Raw genomic sequence first — 12,090 nt, forward strand, 5'->3', positions numbered from 1 at the left:
TACAAGAGAGGCCTGGATTGCAGAGGGTACCAGCAAGCCCGCAGCCGTGGAGCTGAGAAGGTGATGGCTTCAAGAGGGAAGTGAGAAGGGATGGGCCTTTGCAGCCCTGTGGTCCTGACCCTATATTCTCCTGGCGCCGCCTCCAGCCCCCCTGCTACCTTCGCTGGCTTTTTTGCTGTAATTCGTTCGTGAGCCCCCTACAGGTAAATGTCCTCCGTCCCCCGGTGCCAGCCCCTCTGTGGGCGCCGTGCTCGGCCGAGCGGGGCCACATGCCCACGCCTATCTCTGGGCCTCCACTCCTGCGGGTCCCGCCCGCACAGAGGCCCGCTCTTCCCCGGGCGAAAGCCTCGTGCCCAGGCTTCCATCCTTCGTGAAGATTTGCCCCTTCCATCCTCCTTTGTTTTGTGCTGCCTTAGAACGTTCCATCTGAATCACGTATTTTAGCACTTCCTTATATTTAATAAAGGTTTATTCAGTCAACAGATCCTTACTGATTGAGTGTCTACTAAACGCCAGGCACTGTGCTGCCCACGTGGGCTGAGCAGGGGAGACAGACAGTAAGCAGGTTATTGGGAAAGTGCTGTAAAGTGACATTGATGGCACTGTAGACAGAGACTAACTGGTGCTGAGGGACGCCCGTCTGTGGCGGTGACGATTAGGCTGAGGTTTGACGGATGAGAAGGAAGCCACCACCTGAGAGCCAGCGGAGAGAGCATTTGAGGCAGAAGCAACCCCACTGCATGGAGGCTCTGGGTCCAGAAACTGAGAGGAAGCTGGTTAGCCTGGAGCTTATTGAAGTTGGACAGTACCAAGCTGGGCAGGGCCCAGCCGAGGAGGTCTCCGTGGGCCTGGGGGGCACTGAGACCTCATTCTAAGTGTGGCAGGGAGCCTCTGAAGGGCTTCAGGCCGAGAGACCTGTGACCTGTTCAGCCAGTAGAGAGTGGATTGGAGGAAGGGGTGACGAAGTGGAAAGACCAGATGGGAAGCTCCAGGTGAGATGGGTGGCCAGGGCCAGAGTGGTGGCAGTGGAAGTGGAGAATCAGGGGCCAATTTGAGATGTACTTCGCAGCTGCCATATTGATGGATTGGGTGGTGAGGATGGAGAGGGAGAGAGAGGAATCAAAGGTCAATTCCAGGTTTCCAACGTGAGTAACAGCGGGGTGGGGTGGTAATTCCATTTAGTGAAACAAGGAGGAAAGAGGGAGGAATTATTTGGGGGGCGGGGAGTGCAGAAGAGAAGAGTTCCCTTTCAAACGTAGTAAGTTTCAGATGATTGTGAGATATTCCAGTGGAGATGCCAGGCCATCAGAAACATAAAGCTGGAGCTGAGAAAAGTCCAAGATGGAGATAGACATTTGGAAATACACAAAATGGCATTTAAACCTGTAAGAATGGATACAATGACTGTCTCAGTTTCCTAGCACTGCAGAAACAAGTACCACAAAATGCATGACTCAGAATAACAGATATTTATTCTCTCACAGTTCTGGAAGCTAGGAGTCCAAAATCAAGGTGTCAGCGGGGCTGTGCTCCCTCTGAAGCCTCTAGGGGAGGATCCTCCTTGCCGTTTCTAGCTTCTGCTGGCTCCTGGCGTTCCTTGGCTTGTGGCAGCATCACTCCAACCTCTGCCTGCATCTTCACATGGCCATCTTCCCTCTGCGTCTGTGTCCAAATTTCCCTCTTCTTCTAAGGACACCAGTCACATTGGATTAAGGAACCACCCCACCCCAGGATGACATCATCGTAACTAATCTGTAATGACCGCATTCCCAAAGGAGGGCACATTTTGAGGTAACAAGGATTAGGACTTCAACATGTCTTTTGGGGACACAGTTCAACCCATAAGAATTACCTAGAAAAACAATGAAAAGAGAGAAGAGAAGGGGTCCTAGGGCTTTGCCATCAGGTAGCAGTTGGATAAAGGAAGACAAGCCATGAGCAGAGGAACGGGACAAATGCGGCAGTGCGTGGTGTCGTGAAAACCAAGACTGCGTGTTTCAAAACAAGACAGAACAGTCAACTGCATGGAAGAAATGCGGCTCTCGGGTTCCAGAGCTTACAAGCTGACCAGGGGACGTGACGTGGTCCCTGCTGGTCTTGGCAAGCTCTGCACTTGAGTGGAGCAGAGGGTAAAGTTCAGTTAGAGGAGGGAGGGAAGATGCGTGAGGCAAAGCAGTGGAAGCTGCCGGAGATGACTCTTTAGAGATTCGGCTTTGGAAGGAGAACAGAGAACTAGGGCAACAGCTGCAGGGAGCTGAAGGGATTAGGAGAGGTTTGGTTTTGGGTTTGGCATGTTTTGTCCTTGCGTTCTGCTTGATTTTTTTAAATGGGAGATGCTGGAGCGAGTTGGTGTGTTTGGATTAGCTCTGTTTTCATATCTGTGTGTGTGTGTTGTGTACGTTTTGTGCTCGACCTCACTTGTCACGTGTACTTTAGTGCTGCCTTCCCAGCATTGGGGCCCTCACGGACAGGGCTGCGCCCTCTGTTTCTTTTGTCTCCCGGCCGCCCTGTCTGACGCTCAAGCATTTGTTCACTATGGTCACGGCAAGAGAAATCCTCTGCTGTATATATCACGGCACCACGAATCGCTGCCGTTTCCTTTTCTGATGGAGAATGGACTGAACGATTTTCACAGGTCCTGTCCGTGTAACGTCAGCCGACGGAATCCACGTCTAGTGTTTTTCGCCAAAGAACATTGCTGGAGCGCCCTTTGCGTGACAGTCTTACTTGTTGGATTCTGCTAGGCAGAACATCAGGGAACAGAATCTGGGAAATGGGTTTCCAGAGGTTCCCAGTGGCCTGCTTAGGGGCATGAGGACCAGTTGATTAACCTGATCGGAAGGGCAGCCCCATGGTCACATCCGGAGATGTCCCCATGGAGCAGGAACAGCCTGTCCCTAAGACCCTGCCTGGAGACTGGAGTGTCCAGGCTGCAAAGGGCAAAGGGACAGGTCACAGGAAGAGGGGACAGAGGTGCCGAGATGCTTGATCCTGAGGCAGCAGCGGCTGCCACAGGAGGGGCTTCTCAGGACCAGACCAGAATACCGCTCCCGGGGAGAGGAGGCAGGGGGACACATCTGACTCTAGAACAGAGAGGGCAGAAAGCAAAGCAGGTTCTGACACATATGTAGGAAAAGCATGTTGTTCTCTCTATAATGTTCTTTTCAAATATTCCCTTCTTTTCTAAAAGATGTGTTTTTTTAAATAAACCAAAACCACCTCTGAAGAGATTGCATCACCAGAGGCAACCTGCAATAATTTGGTCGGTTACACACGATGATCGGGTGGCCCCAGAAGCCCTGGCGTGGGGCGGCAGCGCTGGACACAGTGACCTAGGCCAGTTGTGGGATCGGAGGCCCCATGACACAGGACAGTCCAGCAGTGATGTGTCATAAAACCACCCGCAGCGTCCCCAGGGCATCAGTGCCAGAGGGCAAGAGAAGCCTCCCGTATTCACACGGACCGTCAGCTACTAGGGTTGGAGGAGAAAAAGACCAAAGACAGGACGAAGTGCCAGGCAAACACTGGCAGCTGAAGATGCCCAGCAGTGAGGGGATGGGGACAGGGTAGACCCATTAAGCAGCAGCTCGCTCCCCCCGCCCTCCGCAGCCACTCCCTCCTCCCAAGCCTGGGGAGACCCAGCCTTGGGCTTCAGGACAGGCACTCTTGCCTCCCCGACCGTGACTGTGGAGCTCTGGAAGTACCGTGGGCAGTGCCGACTCTCCAGCTCCAAGGAAGTGAAGAAACTCCTTTTTACACCTGAAAAGTCAAAAGACTTGGTAGCAAGACACTTTGGTTCTTGGTTTGGTTTTTTTTCAGTACCATGATGTAGAGAAAAAAGAAGATTCGCAATGAGAGCAAATTTGAAGGAGCAGGTGGGGAGATGCTTTTTAGGCAGGGAAAATTCAGCTTGAAGCTCCACGTGGAGGTGTCTCTGACGCCCCCTCCCTTGCCACCCCCCGCCTCTAGTGCTAGCTGGGCGAAGATAACGTAGGCAGAGAAAGGTCTCCCCGCGTCCCTGCACTCCACTCCAGGCTGCTGAAAGGGTGGAGAGTAGCATCTTCCTGTATCGCTTGATCAAGGGGACAGTTGAGAGAGAAAACAGAAGTTGGGCTAATGTATCAGCAGACTGCCTCGAGCCACGTATTTTAAAAAAACATAAACTGGGTTCGTATCTCATACTCTGAATGTGGTTTTCTCCAAAATGTACCCCTAGCAATCATGACCAATTCCTAGAAAAGAAGAGGTACTCTGTGGTCTTTGGTTTTGATTACCAACTACATGTGAAGTTTTCTCTTTGAGTTTAGGTGATTTCCTTTAGAAGTTCCAGCATGTAACCTGGTTTATCATGTGAAGGAACATAATTTCTACAGTTAGGAAAGGGTTTCTAATGGAATTCTGATTGATACCCAAACTAGGTATCGCGAACAGGCGTTCTATGATTGTCATAGTAGAGAACTTTTTAGAAGCTAATGAAATAAAGTAGTGTTTCCTTGGGAAAGTGATACAGACTCCTAAGGATTGTTGGCATAAACAGATATTGGATTTAATCCCATTCTGGGAGGAGGCAACCTCTTTTATATATATTACTGAAAATAGAATACCTGTACTTAAGAATTCCTTTGTAAAAACTGGGCACTCTAAAGGTTGGTTTCCCGAGTTTTCAGCTACAAAACATAATTCCCCAAGTGTCTCTGAAATGATACTTAGCTCATCTGGCTGGAGTGTAATGGTAATGAAGTCAATAGCTGTGGTTCCCTGTGGGTCTGTTCTAGAGCCACAGACCTACCCTTCATCTCAACCAGTCATTCAGCCAGGCTCCCTGCTGATGGGGAGGACCAAGTCAAAGGATGGAGGGATCATTTCAGTCCAGCTCGAGAATGACAGGCCCTTGAGGGAGTCAATAATGGTACCTCGGGTTGGAAAGACTGGATTTTATGTAGAATTCATGTAGAAATAGCTGCCTGCATTTCCAAATTGCTAGTGATTTTTTTCTATTCTTCCTTTTCAGGGCCCCTGAGATCATCCTTGGTTTACCATTTTGTGAGGCAATTGATATGTGGTCCCTGGGCTGCGTCATTGCAGAGCTGTTCCTGGGCTGGCCGCTGTATCCAGGAGCTTCAGAGTACGATCAGGTGGGTCCGGATAGCACAGGTGTTCACAGCAAGCCCTCATTCTTCATCTGGATTGGCACCTCATTTATAACCTGACGTATGGATGGGGCTACGCGGTGTTATATTGTCTCCCGAAACTTGCTTCCTTTCGCCTCGCTTTTCTTTCTTTATTCCTCTTTCTTTCCCCTTTTCCTTTGATTACTTCTTTCTCTCCCTATGAAATTGTTGTTTTTCTCCGAGACACTAGAGCCATTAGTGTACCACATGTATGATGACAGGAAAAGCCCTGACCTCATTCTCATCTTTTCTTGCAGATTCGGTATATTTCACAAACACAGGGTTTGCCAGCAGAATATTTATTAAGCGCAGGGACAAAGACAACTAGGTTTTTCAACCGTGACACAGACTCGCCGTATCCTCTGTGGAGGCTGAAGGTAGGAAGAGCGTCCCCTCCAACACCCAGCACGCAGGGAAGAAGGTCCCATCGGTGGGGAGCCTTTGACAGCGGCGCGTTGGTCCTGGACCTGATTGTGATTCGGCCACGGGGGAGGCGCGACTGTGGTTGATACATGGTGTGGATGAATCTGAATGTTCAAAAAGCACCACTTTGCTTGACCTGCTGCCTTTTGCAGCTCAAACTCTGATCGCTAAACTCCTGAGATTTAATCCAGTGAATCTTAATGACCCGTCTGGTTGGTTACTAGACAGAGAAATGAACCACCGCCTGCCCTCAAGGAGCTCCCAGTCCAGAGGGAGCCTGAACCCGTGTGGCAAGCCCTGCCTCCTCCCCGTGACCAGCGCTCTGTTCCCGGCAGGAACAGAGCGTGCGAGGCCGGAGGAGGGAGCCTTTAATCCCGCTGTGGCAGAGGGTCGGGGAGGAGCATTCGAGCCGGGCCCTAAAGGATGAAGAGGGCCTTCCAGGCACAGGAAGCAGCCTAAGCAGCACAGCATCCGAAGGCTCCGGGGAGGGGTCTGCCGGTCCCGGCCGGCAGGTGGTGGAGCGCACCATTGCACACCGTAAACTCTGGTGGTTTGACTTTAACAGAAACACATTCTGCTTTCACTTTGATCTGTGCCTAGTAATTAAAATTAATGTTTTTTCCTGGGAAGGAGAAAATAATACAAGTCTTAAGTGTGTTTTGTGTTCATTTTAGGTGTTTCTTTTTTTGCAAGAGTGTGGGTGGGTGTTTTTTTTGACAGAAACCACGCCATATTCTAATACATTTAAAGATAATGTGTGGCCAATGGTGGCAAAAGACTTTGAAAAGAGATCTGGAAGCTGAACAAGCATCTTAGGCTATTGACGGGAGGCTGGCGTTTGGCAGCTGTGAGGGTGAGCAGCTCAAGGTCAGGTCCGGTGAAAAAGAGTCCCGGGGTGGGGGGAGGGGGCCGGGCAGGGGCAGGGTTCACTTCTATGTCTTAGTTAAGAGCCTCAGGCCCACTTGGCCAGCTGTTCCCAGATCGAAGCCTGGATCTTAGCAGCTCCAGGTGTGCTGTCCTTGAGAGAGATTTGAAGGATTAATTACCTGTGATCCATGAATGAGTCCAAAAATCCATAGTAATTGGAAACAGCAGTTTCCTAGGCTGAGGCCAGTTCGGGAGCTGGGTGTGCGTGCCCCGGGCCCAGGCGGAGGCGACACACACAACAGACTCCGGAGCCAGCAGCGGCCCTGGGACCTTGGCAGGCTCCTCAGGCCTTCTGTTCCTGTTTCTCCCTCTGGAAAATGGGCTGGCAACTGCCCTCCCTAAGATGGTTGTGAAGGGCATTACATGAGTTCACGTGCTTTAGAATAGTGCCTGGCACATAGGGAGAGCTCTAGGTATACGAGTTTGATAAATTAAATTAACATCTTAAAACAAGTGGAAAAAGGGCTTCTGCTTTTCCACATATGGAACCTGACCTTATTCCTTAAACTTAGGGGAGAGTGTAGGGCTATCAGGGTTGTGGCATATCTTGCTCATCTGGGGATCCTCCAGACCTGACTCAGAGCAGGCCCCCAACAGGTGTTCATGGGGAGGAAGGAAGGAGGAGGGATGAGTTAGTGAGGAGGATGAAGAGAGGAAGGAATTCGTATGCAGGTCACTTTAAGAAGAATCCTAGTCTCCTTCTCTGGAAGGTGAGAAAAGACCCTCTGGGAGACGCAGAAGCTGGCAGGTTTGAGTCACAGCGACTAGGAAATAATTCACATCACCAATGGGCTTTTGCCTCTCTTGACCAGACACCAGATGACCATGAAGCAGAGACGGGGATTAAGTCAAAAGAAGCAAGGAAGTACATTTTCAACTGTTTAGATGATATGGCCCAGGTAAGCTCCGTGGGTGAGTATGCAGTGTTAGCCCTTTAAAAACCAAGCACAGCAAGACTTCTGCGAGAGCAATTAATATAAGATGGCGGGTAGAAATCCACATTACTCAACTGTGGTGGTTGACCTTGACCTTAAACAATGATATGCCAGCCTTAGGAAGACTACCATTGGGTTTGTGGAACATTTTTAAAACCTTACACCAGGACTTCCCTGGTGGCACAGTGGTTGAGAATCTGCCTGCCAATGCAGGGGACATGGGTTCAAGCCCTGGTCCGGGAAGATCCCACATGCCGCAGAGCAGCTAAGCCCGTGTGCCACAACTACTGAGCCTGCGCCCTAGAGCTTGCAAGCCACAACTACTGAGCCCGTGTGCCACAACTGCTGAAGCCCGTGTGCCTAGAGCCCGTGTGCCTAGAGCCCGTGCTCTGCAACAAGAGAAACCACCACAATGAGAAGCATGAGAAGCCCGTGCACCGCAATGAAGAGTAGCCCCTGCTCACCGCAACTAGAGAAGCCCATGTGCAGCAACGAAGACCCAACGCAGCCAAAGATAAAAAAATTTTTAAAACCTTACACCAGCTCTTTAAAAATGGCTTCAGTTTATTGGTTCCCAATTGTAAAATAGTACTGGCCAATCTTACTGATGTCTTCATGAGAAGAATTCAAGCCCATTAGTACATTTGAGTTTAATGCCCATGATTAGTTCCCTAGGGCTACCTTAACAAGGGGCCATAAACTGGGTGACTTAAGACGACAACATTTATTCTCTCACAGTTGTGGAGGCTGGAAGTTTGAAATCACAGTACCAACAGCCCATGTTCCCTCTGCAGGCTCTAGGAAAAAACTGTCCATGCCTTGCTCCTAGCGTCTGGTGGCCCCTGGCAATCCTCGGTTTCCCTTGACTTGTATCTGCATCCCCCCAGTCTCTGCCTCCTTCTTCATCCCTTTGTTCCCTCTTGCCTCTGTGTCCAAATCTCCCCTCTTTCTCTTATAAAGATGGCAATCATTGGATTTATGGCCCACTCTACTCCAGTATGACTTTAACTTGGTTACATCTGCAGAGACCCTATTTCCACATAAGGTCACATTCACAGGTACCAGGGATTAGGAATTACATCTTCTGCGAGAACACAATTCAACCCACTGCACTCAGTCTCTCTCAGCTCACTGGAGGGACCACAGGCTCTCACCTTTGTGCCCAGAGAAAATTCTAGAACGTCAGCTATTTTTAGGGTAAAAACTAGTCTGAAATCAGGGCAACCCAAAGTGAGTTTTTCTTCAAAGCAATGAAAAATAAAGCTACAGACCAATAAACACTTAGCACACCTCTTACGGAAGATAAGTGTAACCAAAAATCATCGATTCTGAGTTAAGTATACTTGTCAGTTGATTAGAAGCTTAGATTGTCTGAGAAAACCGAAATTGCTTTCCAGCGCATGTCTTGGAAAGTATAGAAAGCACCACAAAACAAGGCTTTTAAAGGCCATCCTACTATAGACTTGCTCTTGGAAGAAAAATCCTGTGTTCAGATGTCCTGCCTGCCTTGGCCAGAGGTGATCCCAGCGAACCCAGGGACTTGAATAATTCGGGCCCTAGTTCAGGACCTGCAAGAGGACTGACACACCGTAGGTGTGGGAAGAGGGTGCTGAGGCCCCAACATCTCCCTCGGAAGGTTAAATAAATAAACCTTTTTGCATCTTATTTTTTACTGCTTGGTTGTAATTATTGTTTTTTTAACTGTGGGGAAATACATGTAGCATAAATTTTATCATTTAAACCCTTTGTAAGTGTACCATTCAGTAGTATTCCGTGCATTCACATTGTCACGCACTCAGTCTCCAGAACTCTCTTCACCCTGTGGTTCTTTTCAGTGAGGTGTGGTGTGAGGTGTATTTCCGCCTAAGTGATGAGCAGGAGCTTGGTACCCCCGGCACGTTTATACATTTGCAGGTGCCGGCAGTGGCCTCTCCCTTCCCCGCGTGCCCTCCTTCTGTCTCTCCTGCAGAGAGAACAGCCGCGTCCGGTGGGCAGTGATGACCCGAGGCAGCGCCTCCCACGGGGCAGACACAGCCTTCCGGGGGCTGGGAAGGGGTGACCGAGAGATTAGGATGGAGCTGCAGGACGCAAAATAAGAGGGGTCAGGAGGAGGGAGGCCGCGTGCGGTCTTGGTAACCTGTCCCCGCTTGCTTTCAGGTGAACATGACGACAGATTTGGAAGGGAGTGACATGTTGGTGGAAAAGGCGGACCGGCGGGAGTTCATCGACCTGTTGAAGAAGATGCTGACCATAGACGCTGATAAGAGAATCACTCCGATCGAGACCCTGAACCACCCCTTTGTCACCATGACACACTTACTCGATTTTCCCCACAGCACACAGTAGGTGTCCCACGTGATGCTTTATTCCAGGGCTGGGCAGACTTTTTCCTGAAAGCCCCAGATAGTGAATATTCGAGGCTTTGCATCCATACGGTCTCTGTCACAGCGGCTCAGCGCTGCCATTAGAGCTGAAAGCAGCTGTAGACGATACATAAAGCGATGAGGGAGGCTGTGTTCCAGTAAAACTATTTATCAAAACAGGTGGCGGCCGCATTGGGACCCTGGGCCGAAGTTTTCTTGACACCAAAGAGAGGGAACGGTGGAACGTGAGAGGGCACGAGGCCGGGTGGGCCGGACCCTGGGGGTCTGTGCACAAAGCGAGGTGCTCAGAATGGCAGCGTCTGTGACGTAAAGCCACGTGCAGGGGCAGAGGTCACGAGTGGACTCGGTCCAGTGTGGATCTGGGTGTGTTCTTTCGTTCATTCATTCATTCATTCGCCGTGCGGTGTGCTGTGCCAGGGGCTGGAGTATGTGGGGAGTGAAGCAGATGGGACCCCTGCCCACTGGAGCTTACAATCTATAGGAGAGAGGAAGGTACTAAACCAGCGGTCCCCACATATCCAGGATGCTATCAGGGGACACATAGGACGGGGAGAGCATGTAACAAGGGGGCCTTGCTTGGGGCATGGCAGGGAAGACCCGAGGACAGGACCGCCAAAGGAGAGGGAGGTGCCTGGTGGAAGGGCCGGCGAGAGCGGAAGGGATGTTGCCATATGGAGACTCCGACACGGGCAGAACCAGCACAGGAGCTGGAGGACAGGGGGAGAGATGAGGCCCCAGGATAAGCCAGGGGCGGGCCTTCCGTGTTATGGATTTCAGCCTTTCTTCTAAGAGCAACGGGAAGTCATTAAAGGATTGATGGCAGGGGAATGGCTGGTGAGAGTTGTGTTTAACAGAGATCAGTCTGCTGTCACTTGATCAAGTCAAATAAGCTTGGAAAAAAATGCCCATCAGATTTGGCAACTTGGAAGTTGTTGGTAACTTAGTGAGAGCTGTTTCAGTGGATGGTAGAAGCAGAAACCAGTTTAGCAGGTTGAAAGATTGAGAGGTGAAGAAATAGATAGTACCCTTTCAAGAAGGAAGGCTGGGAAAGGGGAGGGAAAAAATAGAGGGGTGACTAGGGAAGGCCCAAGGTGGGGTGGGGGGGGGTTTCTTTTCATATGGAAGAGACTTGAGCAATTTAAGATGCTGATGGGAAGTGTCTGGTAGTAAGAGCTTAGCGATAAAGGAGGCTCAGAAGATGTTTCCCGAGCTGGTGGGATGACCAGGATTCAGAGAGCAGGTGGAGGAGGGGCGTGTGGCTGGTGCAGGGGAGGAGAGGTGAGGGGCTTCTTCAGCCGGCTTCTGTCTCCTCCTGTTGAGAGCAAGGTGGTGGTGGTTTAAGGAGGGTAGAAAAGTTTAGGTAGTGGGAGGTGGCAGAGTAAATGGAACAGAGAAATAGAGCAGAACCGTTGAGCGTGGAGGTTGGACATGAATAGCGCGGCTGTAACTGAGCTCCCCAGGTGAAGGCATGGAGAGACATGGAGGGATGGAGGTAGCTGGGTCCGTCAGGTGGAGTGTTGCCGGGCTGCTAAGAGAAAAAGTTGACACGGAGTTAGGTGTTGGCAATGGAGCAACTGAAATCCAAAGTGATGGCTATGGGAGGCTTAGCCAGAAAAGAAAGGAAGTGAAGATGGGAGGGGTCCAAAGAGACTGAGTGGTCAGTTCAAAGATCGGTTAGTATAGGAACAGTCAAATAAGCCAGAGGGGTAGAAAGTGTGACCAGATGGGAGGCTTGAATTTCTAGTTGGGGGAAGCGAAGCAGTTTCCGGTTGGACAGTCTAAGGAATGGGTGGCTGGAACTGACAGCAGGTCACTGGAGGTGAGAAGGAACTAAGAAGCCAGGATGTCTGACGAGGAGTCAGGGTGACCTCTGAAGTCCCCCAGGTGGGCGGGACCGAGCTAGTGGCCCAGGCCTCGGTGAAATGAGGAGGAAAGAAAAGACGTGAGGCTGTGCGGCCTGAGAATGGGAGGGGGTAGTAGGAGGCACCATAACAAAGTACCACTGAGTGGCTGAGTGTCTTAAACAGCAGGCATTTATTTTCTCATCATTCTAGAAGCCCAAGATCTAGGTGTTTGGCAGAGTTGGCTTTTTCTGTGGCCTCTCTCCTTGGCTTACACATGGCTGTCTTCTGCCTGTATCTTCACATGGCCTTCCTTCTATGCACGTCTGTGTCCTAATTTCCTCCTCCTTCTAAGGAATTGGATTAGGGCCCACCCTAATGACCTCGTTTTACCTCTTTAAAGATCCCA

The 12,090-nt window shown here is 50.5% G+C and overlaps 1 protein-coding gene across 5 annotated transcripts in view; it reads left to right on the forward strand.

Moving 5' to 3' along the window:
- The window catches only part of HIPK2 (homeodomain interacting protein kinase 2), a 187,450-nt gene that overhangs the window by 132,259 nt on the left and 43,101 nt on the right, over positions 1 to 12,090 (forward strand). For all 5 annotated transcript variants that reach the window (XM_036863333.1, XM_036863331.1, XM_036863334.1 and 2 more), the window contains exons 3-6: positions 5,012 to 5,135; positions 5,429 to 5,548; positions 7,334 to 7,420; positions 9,614 to 9,798. In XM_036863333.1, the coding sequence (XP_036719228.1) occupies positions 5,012 to 5,135; positions 5,429 to 5,548; positions 7,334 to 7,420; positions 9,614 to 9,798 (516 nt within the window). The remainder of the gene's footprint in view (positions 1 to 5,011; positions 5,136 to 5,428; positions 5,549 to 7,333; positions 7,421 to 9,613; positions 9,799 to 12,090) is intronic.

Source organism: Balaenoptera musculus, chromosome 9, assembly GCF_009873245.2.
Source record: "Balaenoptera musculus isolate JJ_BM4_2016_0621 chromosome 9, mBalMus1.pri.v3, whole genome shotgun sequence".
In the NCBI taxonomy this organism is placed as follows: Eukaryota; Metazoa; Chordata; class Mammalia; order Artiodactyla; family Balaenopteridae; genus Balaenoptera; species Balaenoptera musculus.